The 19,813-nt window shown below is 41.0% G+C and overlaps 1 protein-coding gene across 1 annotated transcript in view; it reads left to right on the plus strand.

Annotated features, from left to right (window-relative positions):
• CHN2 (chimerin 2) overlaps nucleotides 1-19,813 on the plus strand; it is a 163,060-nt gene that overhangs the window by 89,444 nt on the left and 53,803 nt on the right. Inside the window, exons 5-6 of the mRNA XM_068674279.1 lie at nucleotides 2,787-2,900; nucleotides 5,946-6,231. Coding sequence (XP_068530380.1) covers nucleotides 2,787-2,900; nucleotides 5,946-6,231 — 400 coding nt within the window. The remainder of the gene's footprint in view (nucleotides 1-2,786; nucleotides 2,901-5,945; nucleotides 6,232-19,813) is intronic.

The raw sequence follows: 19,813 nt of genomic DNA on the forward strand, positions 1-19,813 counted from the left end.
TTTTCCTTTGATTTTGGTTGTCACTTTAATCTACCTGTGGTCTTGCATTGGGCTGGGGAGGAGAGAAGCATCTTGTCACTGTCCCTGCCTTTTGAAGTGTGTTCCTGTGCTTTCTCCACCCTAACACCCAGACCTGGTTATGGAAGTATGCATGTATGCTGCTTGTGTCAAAATGCTATTCTCCCTGGTGAAGTCACAAGGTCCAAAATACCCTGAGAGTTGGTGCATTTCTATTCTAAGACAGATAAAGGAATCACTAAAGTACAATTCCTTTGTGCTCAGCAGTTTTCTTGCCTATGAGTAGGTTAAAAGGGGCTGGATTCAGCATTGGCAAGGAGCTCTGAGCAGGTAGAGCTGAACGGAAAAGCCACTGCAGCAGGCACCCAGATCTCCTGGTTACACACCATTTGCAGAGCTGGCATTTGGCCTTTACTGCTGAGGCTTAACCCCTTATTGCTGGAGAAATTGCTTAGATCCTGTGTTCTATTTTTCTTCCATCCCAGACACATAATCTGTGTTTAATGATCCTTTCCTACTATCAAAAAGCTCAAGAGCCAGCAGCTTGCCCCTAATTACTGTAGTTTCATTTTTTAATGTTATCTTAAACAATTGGGAATTCAGATCTAGCCACCAAAGTACAACTGAGCCAAAGATAGTAAGTACCCAGCAAAGTAACCCATCACGCTGTCTCAGGCAGGATTTTAAAACTATTACCACAGCCTTTTACCGAGGCAGCTTCCAGCCTTTTGGCATGCTGTAGGTTTGTGGAGTGGTAGAGTTGGCAGGAATTGCAAGAAATCACCTTTGTGAGATCACATCAGTTATTGCCACTCAGAAAGAAGATTTCAGAACAGCTGACAAGTAATTGACTCGGTATTCAGTAGTGCTAGGAAAGAGAGTCAGGAATTTCTAGGGAAAGCAGAAAATAAAAATATATATATATTACTGTATAAATCCATGGGGTGGCTGCATTTTAAGTAGTGCAGGTTGTTCTGGTTCCTCTCTCCCCATTCCTCCTCCCTCCTTTTTAGAGAATGTATAGAAGAAATGAAAGGCAGAGCAAAGTGATGGGCAGCAGCACCTGCCATATGAGGAAAATAAACAGGCCTTCCTCAGTGGATGTCCAGGAGAGGGACATTCAAGGTGTCCCTCTCATGCTCATTGCACAGGATGCTGTGGATGCCAAAAGCATAGCAATATTGAAGGGTTTCCAAGTGAGGTTCTCCGATTCATGAAGGGTAAGGTCACAGCTGATCAGACACAACTTCTGGCTGAAGCAGTGATGGACAGACAGAGATGAGAAGTGAAAGTATTTCACTGTTTCCTGCACTCTTTCTGTAAGCATTTATTGTCTGCTGCTGTCAGAGTCAGGAGAATGAATTCAGGCAATCTCATACAATGTACAGCTGGTTTATGCCCTTGCATAAATATACCAAAAACATCTACAAGAAAGCGTGGACTACCTAATATTTACTATCCATGGTTAAAGAAATTTCACAGGTGCTTCAGTATCCTGTCCCAGTGGTTTCTTATACTGAGCACCAGGAGAGCTCTTTTACTAATATCTTACCTAAAACCTGCTTTATTTCATAATGAGCTTCTGGTGACAAATAGCCCGTGCTCATTATTTTTAACTAGGCATATGAATTGCCATGAGTTTACTGGTAAAGACGTGGTTAAATTATTTCATCTAGGGGATGCTTATTTTAATTTGGATGTGGCAGAAAATGACTGTGTCCCTACCAGTACAGAAAATATGAATCGGTTTACATATATTTTAGTATAAAGTCACTATGGAAAGATCACCTAAACCTAGTATTTCCAACATTTATTAGTTGTGAAAAGACAACTTAAGAGAACAGAACAATTGCATTTACATCCAGAGTGTTTTTCTTCTCTTTCACTACCATGCCAGAGGCAGTATTAGAAACATGCCACTTCATATGTATTGTCAGGAAAGATAAAGTGCTTAAGGCCAGTACGTCTTAGTGCCGTTTTTCAGAGACAGCATCAAAAATAGAAACTTTGAAAACCTCTGAGGAGACCCTCAGAGAATTATCAGCCAACAAAATGTGTGTAGAAGTTAAGACTTGAACTGCTGTAAAGCCTACATTTCTACTTAAGGAAAGATTATTGATTAATGTAAGTTTAATTGGGCATCCTAGGGCCTCTTTCTTTCTTAAAATAGCAATGACAAAAGACTGTTTTGCATTTTTCCAACACTGAATGAGGAACTGAAATAAAGAAAACAGAATTGTTCTCAAGGATATTCTATATCTTCTTCTACTATAATATGTACAGAATAGAATTTTGAGTAATTGTTGCCATTTTTCTGCTCAGTTTCAGCTACAAAATTAGGTAAGCAATGTTAATATAAGACCTAAAGCAAACCAGTAATAGGAATGACCTCTTATTTTAATTTTGTCATCTCCATTTTCAATAAAAATGATACCATTATTGCCCAATTTTCTATTCTGTCATAAAGCCTCTAGAAAAGAAACAAGGAAGAGACACATAGATTGGCAGAGGAGAAAAGTTGTGAAAAGATAGGGTATTTATGGAAAAAGATCTCTGGGGGACACCAAGCTGTTCTTTGCTCTTCCTTCTTCACTTGCCCTGTCCTTGCATTGGCAGAAGGGATCTGGTGTGAGGTTCAAATTATCACAAAGGTGTGAGACAGTGTTGTGTCCTGTTGCATGATTTCAGTTTTCCAATGGTTTCTGGAGTAGAGGGGGATGCACTTCTGGTTGAATTGTTTTGAAAGTCACGGCAATGTCTTTCCTTAGGTTTCATGGCATCATTTCTCGGGAGCAAGCAGATGAGATACTTGCTGGCGTAGAAGGAGCATACATTCTTAGAGAAAGCCAGCGGCAACCCGGCTGCTATACACTTGCTCTCAGGTAAATGCTGTTTTAATAGAGGCTTATAGTTCAATTGTAAATGTATTTAATGCAGGAGGTTTTGTGTCAGTCCCTTTTGAGTAATGTCTGTGTCCATGTCCACTGGACACTTCATGGTGTCAGGTTGGTTTTGCACCCTCTTGTCAGCAGTCTGACAATCGCAGCACTGCTATTATTCAGTCTGTGCTTTAGCACTTGTCTAGGAAATCCCTTTTCAGAAGCAGACTATTCCCTTTTTCAACATTTTTGTTACCTAGAGTTGAGTGTTGCAGTGAGATAAACATGGAGCTTCTCCTTGAAAATTGTATGAGCTGGAGGTGAGGACAGAAGGGGGAATGTCCTGGCAGGGGACACAGACAGGTTATTCTCCAAGCTCTGTGATGTGTTTTACACAAACACCAGCAACAATAGGTGATATTTAAAGAATCAGACCCTGGAAAATCCTCAAGTCCAGCAGCTGACCAGCTGTCAAAGGTAGCATACCAGAATTGAATTTTCTTCTCCTAAATGGAATTCAGGCTTGCTGGAGAAATACAGTGTGAACCATGGGATGCTTTTGCTCAAAGGTGGAGGACACTGTTACTCACCTGAGCTCAAAATTCAGGGAGATCCCAAGCTACAACCTCACTGCCTTTCACAGGTGACTTTCCTTGAAAATACAGCTGCTCCTGGTGTAGCTGTACCATTCAAAGCCTGTCTACATGACAATCTTAAAGCTGCTATGAGTTAGTAGGAAAAGGACCAGATATCCTATTATGTTTTAGAATCATAGAATCCTAGAATGGTTTGGTTTGGAAGGGGCCTTAAGGATCACCTAGTTCCAGCCCCCTTTCCATGGGCAGAGACACCTACCACTAGACCAGGTCACCCAAAGCCCCATCTAGCCTGGCCTTGAACACTTCCAAGGATGGGGCATCCACAGCTTCTCTGGGCACCCTATTCTGGTGCCTCACAGCCATCAGAGTAAAGAATTTCTTCCTAATATCTAATCTAAATCTTCCCTCTTTTGTTTAAAACCATTCCCCTTCATCCAAATACTATACCTCTTGACAAAGAGTCCCTCCCCAGCTGTCCTGTAGACCTCCCTTAGGTACTGGAATGCCACTGGAAGGTTTCCCCAGAGCCTTTTCTTCTCCAGGCTGAACAACCCCAAATCCTCCAGCCTGTCTTTGTAGGAGAGGTGCTCCAGCCCCTTGATCTATCTTTGTGGCCCTCCTCTGGGCTCCCTCGTCCATGTCCTTCTTATATCGGGGGCCCAAGAGCTGAACTACAGCACTGTATGGGCTGCTGCAGGGAAAGTTAACATCCCAGCCAGACCCAGTACAAGCACTCCAGGTGGAGTCTCATGAGAGCAGAGCAGAGGGGGAGAATCACCTCCATTGCCATGCTGGCCATGCTTCTTTTGATGCAGGCCAGGATACGGGTGGCTTTCTGGGCTGCAAACACTCATTGATGGCTTGTACTGAGCTTCTCGTCAACCAACACCCCCAGGTTCTGCTGCTCAGGGCTCACCTCACCTCACCTCAGGGCTGCTTCCATCCATTCTGCTCCCAGCCATTGTTTGTGCTTGGGATTGCCCTGACCCAGGTGCAGGACTCTGCACTTGGCCTTGTTGAGCCTCGTAAGGTTCACAAAGGCCCACCTCTCAAGCCTGTCCAGGTCCCTCTGGATGGCATCCCTTCCCTCCAGCATGTCAACTGCTCCACACAGCTGGGTGTCATTGGCAAACTTGCTGAGGGTGCACTCAGTACTTGCTGAGGGTTTGACAAAACAAACTCCTTAGCAGTGTGTTACAATGCTTACAGCCTTATTCTTTCTGTGGGACATGCACAACATAAAACTCTTCCATTTTCACCCTCCTGACGGTAAGCCAGTAGCAAAGATGCTCTAGGGAGTTATCCCAAGTGATATGGTGCTGACATCTTCCTCAGAGTTCATATCGATGTGCAGATGGTAGAGCTGGAAAAGCTGGTGAGTCATGCCAATTACAAAGTGTTGTAAATTAAAAGCAACTTTCGTCAGCTGAAAGAGAACAAATGTAATTTTTTAGGGTTTTTCAAAGACATTTCAAAATAAAGAATAAAAAGATCTACAAAAGGATGGGGATTATGGCAAATTCCCTGCTGTTTTGACATAGCAGCATGATTTCTAAGTCCATTGGGAAAATTATTTGTAGACTCAAAAACTGAATTTGATTATAAATTGGAAATTCATGTGAAAAATGTGGGTGAAAATTAAGAGACTTAAACAGTTTGATTTTAATGCACAACAAAGTATGCAGAAATATGCACATTTGATGCAATATAAGGACCATTCAACCTAATGTCATATCTTTGAATCCTTTAGTCAGGAGTAGGATTCCACCTTGGCGTTGTAGCAGAATGTGCTACTATATCACTTTGCTTTTTAATCCATTTTTTTTTTAAAACATAGCTTGCACCTACCATAAATAGCTATGTAGGGCTAGCATTACCCCACAGAACATGAGGCATCTAATTGTGCCCGTGATTTAGGAGCTCAGTCTCCCTGCCTTCCTGTCAGAGGGTGGTTCAGACCCCAGGGGTTTTAAGTTGTTTGTTAGAGGTGTCCACCTCTCTTCAATGAGTGATGTAAATACACCCATGGCAATTAAGATTTTCCAGTTTCTGCACCTCAGAAACATTTCAGGATGGAACAGCCCTTAACACAATTATGCATCCCGGTGTAAGGTCATGTCAGTGACAAGATGCCTTTCCATTTGCTGTGGTAGTCCCTTTAGGATTTAGATTAAACCATTTATGTGTGCGTCACGTGGCTTGTTGCAGACAAATTGGCCTCAGGTCTGTAGCCCACTCCATGTGATGTGATTAAATTCAAGTGTGAATTTTGGTTGGGATACCACAATGACGCAGTTGCATCATGTGCATATTCCATATGCAATCTAGATATATACACTCGTCATCAAAATTACCTCCTGTGTGTTTTGCCAGAGTGAATTCTTTCTCACACTTTTCCCTTTCTTCTCTCCCTTCTTTTTTTCTTTTTTTTTTTTTCTGGTACATGCAGATTTGGCAATCAGACCTTAAACTACAGGTTGTTCTATGATGGGAAGCATTTTGTTGGGGAGAAAAGATTTGAATCAATCCATGATCTGGTAACAGATGGCTTGATAACATTGTATATAGAAACAAAGGCTTCAGAGTATATTTCCAAAATGACGACCAACCCCATCTATGAACACATTGGATACGCCACTTTGCTTAGAGAGAAAGTGTCCCGGAGGTTGAGCAGAACAAAAAATGAATCAAGAAAAGCAAGTGTAACGAGTGAAGAAAATACCCCAGTTGAAAAGGTATGTATTCAGTTTAACATTTTGGCAGTCAGTCATTCTATCAAATGTAAAAGTCTTTTCTCTAAAGACAATTTAATATATATATTTTATATATGTCATCAAGTATTACTGTCCCACTGAAATGTTTATATCCTGTTAATGTGATCTTGGCTCCCAACTAATATTTGACTGGAGCCTATGATGAAAGCTTTCTAACAAGTAACAAATGCAAATGTTTTCATTGTGTATATAAATATATATGCATATATATATATATATACTGGCTAACTGCAACTGAAATTGTTCACAAGTTACATTTCTTCATCCATGTGTACTCAAGCATATTCCACAGTAGGTCTCTGATTATGAACCTGGTTCCCATCGACCGTTCACCATAGCTCAAGTTTGTTATCTTTCCATTCACAGTGCAAAGCTCCTATCTTCTGCCAAGGCCTTGGTTTGTGGGTCTGAAATTGGGGTGTCATGTGTCTTCCTCCTCCTTTCACTTTCCTCATTTGAAGTGGGCTTTCTTTGATATCCTTCTCTCATGCACTCATATTCCATAGCATGGTATGGTCTAGGATTTACTTATATAATGATATATTGGGAATCTCATGCAGTTAACATCCAGCTGAAGATGTAAAATTAGAAGTTCTTTTACATATGAGAAATAGTCTTGTGTCTACACACAAGACATGGATATTTTCATTGCCTATGTGGCAGGGCAGTAAGAACTCTCAGACAAAACTTTTTTGGAGGCAGATGTTCATGGTGAATTAACTTGTTGACATTTGTGAAGGTATTCCTCCTGTATGACTGATGATTTTGGTGTTCTGTGTGCTAGCTAGCTAGCTGGGAACTAGAGATGGATTGTATTTGGGAATCAAGGGAGGAATTTGCTGTCATCTATTAATATTGAGGAAATTTTTTTTTTATTTTTTTTTAAATATGTATCTGCGTGTGTATCCTCGTCACTCTAGGACATTTCTAGCATAGCTATTATCTGTTGGGTTCATGTATCAGCACTGAGTGATGATATACTGGGTTGGATTTCGCAGTGGTAGCAATTGCTCCAGTAACTGACCTGGCATGTAAACCTATTCATCCTCTGTAAGAAATTAATTCCATTAATAATGACATTTTTAAAGAAAGGTATACTGCCTCAGGGAAATCTCATCCTATCTCTCCTTTGGAGAATGGACAGTATGTTTTAGATTTGATGGCATTGCAATTTGCAAGGGGACTGGATGCTACACAGAGACAGGTTTCCAATTTGTTTGGTTGACTCCTGCACTTGGACACTGGTTGTTTGTTAATGCTGTAACAGGCACAAGAAATTGAATTTTGACTGTTAAATGACTGTAGCATAATAAAACAATTGTGATCATTGACAATCATGCTATGTTCTCTAGGAAATTTTTGCACAAAGAAAAACAAAAGCAAAGGTATTCAAAATTTCAATGTTTTCTTAGTTTTATTTACAGTTTTTGCAGTTGAGGACTAATGGTCTTTTATGTACTGCATTGCTCTCAAAGGCTGCAGAGGGAAGTTTTAGTAGTTGTATTTCATAACTGATTATGTGGTGTGTTTTTTGTTTGTTTTTTTTTCCGGGAGTAGGATGTTGTTTTTCTGGCTAGGCAGTTTGGGGTAAGTACGGCAAAAACACTTCTAAAACAACAATGTGCTAGCTGTTATGAAAGAGCCCCTTCCCTCTCTCTTTCACCACCTCCTTTTTGCTGACATAGGGTTTTATGCAGCTACACAGTAGGTGACTCTAGAAAACTGTTCCAGATTAGAAGTAACTGAGTGAATTTAAGGTGAATTTTCAGCCAGATTTGATACCCAGTCTTCCTCATGTGAGCGGAAATGCAGCACAAAGGACAGGGCGAGACTTTCATCTGATAACAACTCAAAAATAATAATAATGATAATAATAACAGTTTACAGTGACTAGAAAGCTCCATCCCTACTTCTGGGTACCTGTGCTCAAAAATACCACTTTTGGACCTGATGTAGCTTCCACTGTTGATTATAGTGGAAATACAGCTCTGAATCTCATTAGTGGTTGGATTAGGTCTTTTCATCTGTACTTCAGCTGAATGAAATTAAAATGTTTAAAGTATTAGTTACCTCGGAGGTGATTTGTGGTGCAAATGGCAGTGCCTCAGGTCCTTATCCTACAAGCACTTATCTAGATTTTTGAACAGTCAAGCAGTGGCAGCCTGCAAGCCTGCATTCATGTAAAAATAGCTGGCTACAGCTAAGCCATTGCATTGCTGGCAACTGTCTCTGCCTTCCTCCCACTGAGGGAAAGCAGCAGAAGGAGAAATAGCAGCTGTTTCTAACACACTTTCCTTGCCAAGAGGAGTAGGAGCCATCACAGCTACAAGAGGAGCAGGGCTAAGTAGGCAAGGTGGTGTGCTCACATGCCACATCAGCTAGGGCCTCAGCACTGATAAGTTAAGAATCCCAAGGCTCTTCTTCGCTGTTACCTGTAGTTTTCCATCATCTCATGCAAATCAATGTGAGAAAATTCTACTTTAGGTGAATTATTAGCAGCTGAAAGAAAGTTACAGAAGTCTTTACAGTTCTTACCATGTTTGCTTTGGCTTTATATGTTCCTAGGAGAAGCTCAGGAGAGGTTTGGAGAGCAGGCAGAGATGCAGACTGTCATTCCCCTTTCTTCCTCACAGTAACCTCAGATTGAATACATCATTGAAATACTGAGTGTTTGTCAGTAATAGCTCAAAGAGACAAAGGAAGCTAAAGGGAATCTAATTCTCGTTCTCATACAAATTTTAATGTCTTCTAACATACAGAAATAAAACCAAGAAAGTGGTAGTTCAGAGGTATTAGTATCAGATTTTTGCTTGTGGTTGTCATGTTTTGTACATTTCAGACAAAGGGTGTGCTTTGCCCCTAGATCAAAGCCTTTGCCTGCAACTACTCCAATAAAACTCATAGCACTAGAATTAAATGTATATTCATGATGTGTATTCAATGAATATTCGGGCTGACATATTTCTGCAGAGTAACTTATTTGTTGCATGTGTGAAAACATAATTGAATTCTTTGTAAGCTGTACTTTCTCTGGCTACTTGAACAGGTAAAAGGTAATTTTTCAGTAATTGAACTGGTTTATTTGAAAGTGCTGCCTGGAGTATTTTGAATGTTTCATAAATGTTGGGGGGTAAGCCTTACACGCAGGACAGAAACGTGCATTATTTCTCAAAAGGAACAAGAGAATTTAGCACTCTGAGGTTAAGCATCAGTGCTTCTGTTACAGATTAGGCTTTTTACAAGTGAAATTTTGTTTTATACTGAAACCAATTCCAGAGTGTGAAACTGCAGCTGAAGGCATTCATCTCCTTAGCAGATTTGTTACACTGTGCTGGGAATCAGTCCCTTCCGTTGTGTCCCATGTTGACAGCAGAAATTACTAAATGTCTCAGTCATTGCGGAGCTGCAGCTCCCCTTTGGGTAGGTCGGGCAAGGTTGTCACCAAGGCACGGGCTGGCAGGGGAAGCACGCATTTGAATGAAATGTCTTGGTGCTGCCTGGGGTATCTGTCTGTTCCCATAATTACAATTTCTTGGAGGTTGTAATTAGTGGAGTCATGCCCATTCCAAAAGGGAGGTGTGATATGAGGGCTGGATTAAGCTGTTGTTGTTCCTGCTTTTTTACCCAACATCTTTTGTAATAGGCCAAATAAAATGTTTGCTTTAAGATACCTAATGCTGATGTCTCATCCAAAAGTTATTTCTGTCTAACTTTGAAGAGGTACTAAATTCATATATACAGACTCCACATTTTAGTCTGAATTGTTTAAAAGATCTTTAATCTAAAAGGAGCCACAAAGACTTTGGGGAATAAAGTGTTGCAGGAGAAGAGCATGCTGCAAATATTTCCTTAGCAGTGCAGGCAATTGTCCTTTTAACATGGTCCAACTTTAAAAGGGATTTTGGATAGGGAAACAGATTTTTGTGTAATGTACATTTGAGCACTGTTTGTTGTCTGGTTAGGGCTGTGACTGTGGCTTGGGCGGGCTGTGATCCCCTGCTTCGTGCTCCATTCGTGGAACGCCATACTTGGGGAAAATCAACGCGCAGTGGAAGGTTTAGGGCAGATAAGGACCTGGTGCTATGGAGGTAGAAGTATGACTTGCTGCGAGCAATTAATCCTTGTGTAGGAGAGAAAAAATTGCCGTAGTCACTCAGCAAAATACGTCATTTCTGAAGCGTTTATCACTACCATATATCATGTTATCATGAAACTGCTGCCATTACTGCGTCAGCTGTCTTTATATCTCTGGCAAGGAGAAAAAAAAATATTTCTCTCTAATCCTACAGCAGCAAGTGAAATTTGGGAAAATATATTCAAAGAATTGAAATGATGAAAGTAAATGCAGCTGGAGTTTAGGGAGCGTTCTAGGCAGGTAAAAGCAGTTGTTGAAAATAAACCGTCCTGGCTTTCTCTCTTTTTGTTTTTTTTCTCCAGTCTGGTGTTACAGAAGAGCATTTCATCAGTTTGGGTTGTCTTGTAGCTTCTCAAATATTTATGGTAGCATGGGGAGAAAGATGAGAATGGAACACCGGAGTTCAAGAAAAACTTTGACAGCAGTTGAGCTGCAAGTATTTGCAAAAGGGTTGGTCTTAACCTGTCTGAGAGAGGACAAACTACTGGTAAACGCAGTAAAAAATAAGGAAGGTTTTGTCAGTGCCAGGTCTCCACTCACTTGCATCCTGGCAGAGCTCCCGTCGAATTCTCTCCAAGGAGGATCTGGCTCAGTCAGTTCAAGCATACCAGTTGCACATGAAATATGAGCGTGCTTGGAGCTGGGTCTGGAGTGCCTGTTCTGCTTTCTGGTTGTGAGCGCATGCCAGGAGCAGCAAGAGGCCTGTAACAATGACAGCCTAGGAAGAATCATGTAGCATTTTGAGCTCAACCAAGAAAGAGGTGCATGCGGAGACTTGGCTTAGCAGCAGGACAGTGCAGACCACTGCGTATTGCTGCTTGGCACGGTGACCTCCCAGTCAATTGTGCTAGAGCTCCTTACTTTACGTGCATTTATGTGCAAATGACAAAGCCCATTGTTAATACCATGGCTACAACTAAGGAACTGGAAAGATAAGCATATTACAAAGTCTGGGAGGTTGTAGATTTCTTCGGCAGAAAATCCCACACAAATAATAGATAAGAAAGCTATTGCTATTAAGGCAAAGGTGACAGAAAAGGAAGAATAACTTTGCTACAAGTAGAAGTTGGTATTACTGTCCTCATTAGTCATGCTGCTCACACACAGTTTCCCACAGAATGAATTGCAGGACTTCCAGGAACGACTGTTTTCTAACATCCCTTAATTGTAGATGTAATCTGGTTATGAAACTAAATTTTGTTAGGGGCACTACAATTTTCCTTACATCAAAACGGCGCAGGAGATAGCCAATTTTAAGAGAATCTGGTTTGGTTCAGTTTTTATAAGTATTTGCACTTTTACATTTTTATTCACACCACATCCCTTTTCGAAGGCCTTTCAGCCTCTTCCTACTTCTCCATCTTTTGTCTCTTCCCCGAATTTTCTCCAGGTGCTGCTGTTAGCCAGTGATAAAGAAATCTTTTAAGTCTTTCATTTATTCATTATTCTTTCCATTCTGCAGCTCCTCTAAACCTCTAATGATCCCATTACAGGTTACTAGCTAGTATTTAACTCTCTGCTGAGATGTCTACCCAGATGTTGAGCATTTCCTTTCAGGTGAGGGCTGCAGGGTACAGCAATGTGCTGGCAGCAGATCAGGGGGTTAAGGGGATAGTGAGCAGAAACATCTGTTCATGCAGGCTCTGGGCTAGAACCGCACTGATAATTTGAGCTGGAGTGTTTTACATTGCTTAGTGAGAGCAAATTAAAATGCTCACTTCTACGGGGACATTAACACCCCACCACCACCACCACCATCTTTTTTTATTAGGGGTTAAGGTCTCACTCCTGTATGCACATCCACACAGTTCACAAGGGATTCTCCGTGGCAGTACTGATTTTGTGCAGAAGATGTTCAGGCACCATGCTGATAAGCAGCGCCATAAAGCCTGCACATGAAAATGGCCTTCATCTGCAGATTCCAGTAAGACATGCAGTGATAAAAGGCATGTGGCATTTTTGCGTCTACAAGCAACAAGCTTACACGTCAAAATGTCTTTGGGAGTAATTAATTCCTTTCATCAATCACTCTGGCTTGTCCTGAACAGCAGTATTCTGTACACACAATACCCCCTGTACGTACTGAACTGTGGCATGCCCTGACACAAGTACTTAGCTACATACCCCACTGTCTTCTTTAAATATCTGTTAGCATTTAGTATTGATTTAACCCAGAACACTCCTTGGTATTATACTACAGTGAGGAGGAGTTTATAAAAATACAGTAGATCTGGCGGTAAGCAGATTTATATTTGGAATGACAAACACCATCTTCCGGAAAATTTAGCTGCTTGATGATTTTCTTTTGCCTTTTAATGTTGGCATTCTTTTTGTATTTTCCAGTGTGTCTCATTGTGCCTCTTTGCAGCTTCTTTTTTTCTTTAAAGCATCATAAATATGAAATAGGTAATATATAAGGGATAAAAATAAAAGCTACCAAAGTACAATCATGGAAAATATCTTTTTCTAATCCTTCCCTCTGGCTATCTATATTTGTGCACAGAATAACAAACATTTCTTTGTGGCACACCTAACTAGACTAATACCTAATGTTTTGCTTGATTAGGAAAGGTTTTTTGAGAAGAATAATTTGGGCTTGTTTTAACAGTAATGAAAATTGGTGGAATCAAGAGAACGAGAGATTCCATTGCAAAGTGTTTGCTTGCATTGCTTCTCTGAGCTGGTAACATCTCTCTAGGTTGCTGTAATTTGTTACATTAATACCAGCAGCTGAGGATTCATGACTTTTGCCTTAAGCATAATCAGTGATACAATTATGCCTGAAGAGAGCTTGTAAGTTTTAGACAACGCTAATTTACACAGACGGCATGATGTGACAGATATGATCTGATCCAATTGCTACTGACATTAATGGGAAGACCCCCCAATGATTTCACTGGGTCTTGGAGCAGTTCAGGGCACTACAAAGTATATGTAGCAAAGGTGAATATGAAGTTTGTTACAGCTGAAGGATTTCCTTATGCAGTATTTTGTAAGGGTAGCCTAGTGGAAACTGTGCAAAAACTTCATGCCTGAATCTACAACTCCAGGTGTAGATTCTATCTACAACTGCAGATAGATTTTCTCCAATGAGAATGTCAGATTAGTAGCAGAAATGATTAGATGCATCAGAAGTGTTTATAGTAGTGCTAAAGCAAATGCTATTTGGCTCTGTATTTCTTCAAGTGCAGTACTGTATCTGCAGCTAGGCTCTGCTGAATACATAAATTAATCTTTTCCTCTTGGGTATTTTCCTATTATGAACTAATTAGTAATTTTCATAAAGCTAGATGTTTGTTGCATAAAAACATGCCTTATTTGATATATTACAAATAAAATGTTTATATGAGGTGGTTTTTTTTTTGTCTTGACTTTTATACTCTTTAAATAGTTTGATGGTATTAAGTTAGTATAAACAAGCTTACATAGGGATTGGGTTGGAGCTTTCAGTACAAACATTGCATTTGTCTACTCACTGGAAAATAAAATTCAGTTTTTAAAGTAAAAATCCATACTTGATTATCTCACACGAATCTTGGAAAAGGGTGTAGGAATTGGCAATAAATTCTTATAGGTGCCTGTAAACTGCAGACATTTGATCTTGGAAAACAAGAGTTTAACTTCTTAACAATAAGAAAGATACTTATTTCTGTTAGTGGAGGATTTGTAATTCGTGTCGAAAGGGATATGTTTAAATAGTGAATGATATTTATTATTATTATATATATATAATAAGTATTTTAGTTATATTGTTGTTTGTTTAGGTCATTCATTTTTTTGACTAATTCGAAGGAAAACAATAAATTTGTCCTCTGTGTTCATGCTGGACATGAAAAGAGATGACAGGCCTAAAATGCAGTGATGAACACTGCAGGTTAGATAGTAAGGGAGAAAAAATGAAAGGACATTGAAATGCTGTCATGGAGTGCCTGAGGGGATAACAAAATCACCCTCATCTGATGGCATAGAAACACATTAGAAAATATCTTTGAGAAATGGCATAGATATCACTGATACCTGAGGTAGGAGGAAAGCCTGCTAAGGTAACTTTTAGTCTTACTTCTCTGTGGGTTTCTGTGCATTAAAAAAAAAAAAAATGTTATTTAGGTTCTGATTCATCCTATCGAGATGAACACTTCTTACAAACCTAGCTAAGGAACGTAGTGATTTGGTTCTTCCCTGTGTCACTCAGAGGAGGGTATATTCCACCTTGCCTTCTGAATTCCCACTTCATTTGCAAGGAATTAAGTGTAACTGCAATTGCGATGTCCAGCAAAATGCTTAACACTAGCCAAGATAGGCTAAGCTCTTCCTCTTCCATACCCTGTACGGTCTGCAGATCTTCAGCCAAAGAATGTCTTGCCTGCCTTTTGGCTTTCTGTCCCCACATGCTGCTTGGCACTTGTCCCATCACATCCAGATATTAGCTTTTCTGAGCATACAAAGTGTATGTCCAGGCCATCAAGTCCACTGAGTGTTGTCCTCTGTGCCCAGGGTGCAGGAGGTCTCACCACCAAGCCCTGTGCACACTCGAGTGAAGACAGTTGCAGAGGCCAAGTTGATACCCTATCTTTCATCTGGGCTGACACCATGGGAAGACAGCCTAGCAGCACACACCCTCGCCCCAGCGCTGGGAATACTGGGAACCCAGTGTGGGGATCTGCCTGGTTAGCCTTGGGCTGAGCCAGCAGCTATCAGGTAGCTGCAGCGTCAGCCACAGGGCTGGTGGAGCTCACAGGAGCCACCATGCAATGGAAAGCAGCAGATTTGGCAGGCGTGGGCAGGATGGCAACTAGTAAATGGGCACAGCAAAGGACCCGCTATTCAAAGTCTTCTCAGCTGAGGCTTGATGACAAAGGTCGGGGACCCAAGCTTTTTATAGCTGTTAATATTTGGAAAAGAAGACACTGTGGTGTGAAAAGTACAAATTGTAACAATGGGCTCTTTTTTGTAATGTATTCTCAGCCCTGTAGAACAGTGAGACTATGCTCAGTCGTCAGCATGGGTTATAAAGAATGAATACAGCCAGTTAGACTTGATTGCCTTTTTGATAGATTTACAAAAGTACTGAATGAAAAGAATGCAGCAGATGCAGAATAATTGGATTTTTAGCAAAGTAGTACAATGTCTCTTGAAAGCATACTCTTGACATTAATTCAAATTGGTTGGTGCATGAATGTGGTCACATGGACTGAAAATAGGTAGAAGAGTTTCAAGCAGAGTCTAGATAGGCAGCAACTTGATACACTGGGGAGAGGTAGCTGATGAAGTACTTCAGGGACTGCATTTAAGTTTCATTTAAGATTTTTATTGATTGGAAAAATGAGTAAACAAGACATTACCAAAAACTCAGGATGGTTTGTGCTGTGATGTTGTTCAGTGTACAAATCTAATCCCTAAAAACATAATGAGTGTCCATGGCAGAAACATCAAGAGAATTTAAGAAGATGATTTGGCTTGTTTTGTGCGCATGAGAAGGGGTCAAGCCCCATACATACATAGAGTATCTCTTCTGTCAAGAGTTGAGAGGGTGGCCTTTAAGCCACGTGTGCCGCTGTTCAGCAGGTGCTAGAGGCGAGGAAGAACATTATCATAACCTCAGGAGGAATTCTGTATCTACTAAATGTCAAGAGAAATAGTAGTTGTTGCACTTCAAGAGCCTTGAATTTCTGCTGGTTCATCCATCTATCTAAAACAATACCTATTGATGTGGTAACATATTGTCCCCAGCAAGCTACTAGCTGGGAACAGTGCTTCAGCTTCTCAAAACGATTGTACCCAGTGTCTGTAGGCAGGGAGATGCAGAAAGCAAGCCCTGCTTCCCTCACTCTGCTCATGTGCTGGACCAGGTGACATTTGACTGGTGGAGCAAGTCAGCTTTTTGTACATCCATCAGGCTTTTTTGGGATCTTAGCAGTGGGACAGATCCTCAGGTCAGCTCCCAGTGCTGCCTGCACTGCTCACTGCAGTCTGAGGTGCAGGCTTCTCCAAAGGGCAAGATGGGCTGGGAACTGAGTTTGGCCATTTGGCAGAGTCTATCAGGAGCTAAACAGTCCCAGGAGATGAAAATACTTCTTTCACAGGACTGCTGTACAGTGGCTTTTTGTTTTTTTGGAGGGGGGAGGCAGCGAGGGAGAAGACTCCTCAAGATATCTCTGCTAAACTCTACACCACATAGACTTGAAGGGAACAGTTTTGGAGGAATTGATTATGATTTATGAATGAAATTGTCCCAATTAAACACTAGGTGGCATATTTACTTAAGAGTTTCCAGAGACCGTATTACAGCATCTTCCACAGCTGACACCCATTTGTGCTGGTGTGATGGGAGGAATACCTCGGTGCAGTTTCCTGGGAACATGACTGCCAGATGCCTTTTTTAAACAGGCGTTCAGCATGTCCTTTAAAAATAAGACACAAAGACACAATTTCTTACTTCTGCTTCAAAGTTATTCTTTAGCTGCAAAAGTCACTTGTATATCAATGCTTAGATTATTAAATGTAGTGTGATAAGGTGTAGATGTACATGGCAATGGTCCTGTAGAAGGCTCTAGTCTAAGAGAAATTGTATGAATAGTGATGGGTTAAAATGTAAACATGTTTGGGCATGACTTACTTATTTTACTTGTCTGAAAGGATGAATGTAGGAATAATTAATGTTTTTAAAAATCATATGAAGGAAACCTAGTATTTCTCCTCATGTAAAGGCAGAGAACAGCTTTTTATCTCAGAGCTGGTATTTTAAGGTAATAATGTCCTGTGGTTAGGGCAAAATAGTCAAAGCCAGAACATATGCCTTTCTTCTGTGTCTGTGTGGCACCTGTTAAGTCAGCCAGGCTGCAGTTTTCCATATGCTGCTGCTTCTCCATCTGTGGGAGAATAAACACAGTGAGCTCTCAGAAATGCCTTTTCACACAGTTCATCCTTGAGAAACCCCAGTACCACAGCCATTGCTGGGGCAGAACACTTGGCCTCTGAAAAACACCATATTTGCTAGGTCTATTCTAAAAATTCTTTGTTCTTCCTCTCAATATTTTAAGAATACAGCAATAACCTTTGGAGTAGCTGCAGATGCCCTGGAGTAAAGATGAACTTTTTTGGAAGTGCAGGAGTTAGCCGCAGTGCTTTTTGCACAGGTTGTTGCAGCTTTCCCTGGAAGGAAGGGCATTGTAGGTCTCCAGCTTGCATCCATCACCAGCTGGGTGTCTGAGACCAATGCTGTCTTCCATCAGTCTGCCCTACCGTAACTCATGCATTGACCTCTGATTCAGCACAGCTATTTATAGATATTCGATTCTAGCTCTTACAAACAAGATGGGACGTATACGAAGGGAGCTAAATTTGTAGGTCTGAACTGAGGTATGTTCATTGTGCCAGTGCTGAGAAGTTTGGAAAATAGATCTTGCTACGAGAGCAGGATTAGGGTGACAAATCCTTTCCCGTCAGTCTGCCTGATATTGGCTGTGCCCCAGACAGGCCAGTCCTCTTCACAGGGAAAGAAAAGTCCCATTCCCCATCCCTTTCCTGTCCTCTCCTCACCCACACAAAGCAGGCTGTAGCTATGGCATTATTTGATGCCAGGAAATGCGGTGGGGCAAAAGCTGAATGTCCTGTAGCTTGCCTTAGGACATGGAAAATTGTGCCCAGAGCATCTGTGCTCTGGCATTAGGAGAATCTGTTCAGGTTTGTTTTGCAGAAATGAATTTATACATATATTCATTTTCAGTAGAGTCTTTTGGCACCCGTATTCTGTAAGATTTCTATGTCTGTTATTTTCCCAGCTTGCAGGAAAATACTAGTAGTCCAGCACATCATTTGGACTGTGAAGTGACATCTGCCCCCCTGCACACAATGGCTAGGCCCCTAACCACAGCTGGGCTGTATTTATAAGGCTGTGTTTTAAAATACAAGTAGAGAGAGGCCTGGGCAACTCCAACTGCCTCAAATAAATTAGTGTTATTAATTTATATTTTTTTAGGAAGTAGGGGAAAATAATTTCCTTTAATTCCCCTCTTCCCCTCCCTTTGATTTGATTAATTCAATCAGTGCAGTTTCCTAAATCCATCTGGGCTATAATGCATTGTCGAATATGTCAGGCCAAGTGAATTTACAGGCAGAGCTCAAGGCACTTCCAGAAGGGATGAAAATGAGGTATACTGGCAGAGATTGGAATAAAGAGAGTGTATCTTCAAGGACATTGTTCACATTACTTGGTTTCTTGTAGACCTCAAAGTACTGGGAAGTTAAGGAAAAAGGCTGGATAGTGGTTTCTTTGTGGGCTGGCAGAATCCAGACTGAATAAAGTCAAGTCATAATTTGATATAACTTGCTTCTTATGGGACGTTGCGTGCAATGTGGGATTTGTATAACTTCCATATGAGGCTTTGTGTAGGGAATTTTTGCAAGTGTGGTTTTTGAATAAGCTCTCAATTCAGTGGCTTGTTCATTCTCCACATGTGAGCTGTGCATAAGGTCTGTACCATCCAACTATAGACACTGAATTTCATAAGAAAAAACAAAAGCTTCTGTACTTACCCTTGTTCTATTCCTCACCAATTTTTATGTTGCAAACTGGAAATGGAAGAGGAAGGAAGGAAGGAAGGAAGGAAGGAAGGAAGGAAGGAAGGAAGGAAGGAAGGAAGGAAGGAAGGAAGGAAGGAAGGAAGGAAGGAAGGAAGGAAGGAAGGAAGGAAGGAAGGAAGGAAGGAAGGAAGGAAGGAAGGAAGGAACTAGAAATGTGGACAAGTACTATGTGATACATCTGCCTTCGGGTTGTGGAGGGACAGGCTACTGAACCGGCCCAGCGCAGGCAGCTTGTACAGCAGTTTTTGGGCTGCTTGTTCAACACACCAGATCAATGAAGTACAGTTCACAGTGCATGGGCTACTGCTCTGACCAGGTTACCTGGAGATCTTGGTACGCACATCTCACTAGATAACAGTAAAGGGGAGATTAAAGCACCACACTGTGGAGCACTGCTGGAGTTGAGACATCTACCTGCTCGGTATCTTTTAAGTAGAATTTTGTGATGGGAATAAATCAGTCCAGTTAGTTCAATTTAGTATCTAGAGTTTCTACAACACAAGAAGAATCCCTGGAGCAAAATTCAAGATCAGACTTGGGAATGGAGTACTGTATCAGACAGTGCCAGAACTATCCATGGATTAGTAAGTGTTTGTAACTTCTCAAATTCAGAACCACCCTCTTTGGTGCAAACAAATGAGGGTAGTGAATTTGATTCTTCTGCAAATTATGTTTAAGGTAGAAGAATGCAAATAAAGGGACAGTGACTGAAATGTTAATGCTTTCTTGTTATATTGCCTTTCTCAAATTCTTGAATAAAGATAAGAATCATGACATTAATAAGAAAGAGGAGGCTAAGTATTTCAGCCATTGGCAGCCTTTCTG

The sequence above is a fragment of the Anas acuta genome, chromosome 2 (genome assembly GCF_963932015.1).
Source record: "Anas acuta chromosome 2, bAnaAcu1.1, whole genome shotgun sequence".
NCBI classification, from domain to species: Eukaryota; Metazoa; Chordata; class Aves; order Anseriformes; family Anatidae; genus Anas; species Anas acuta.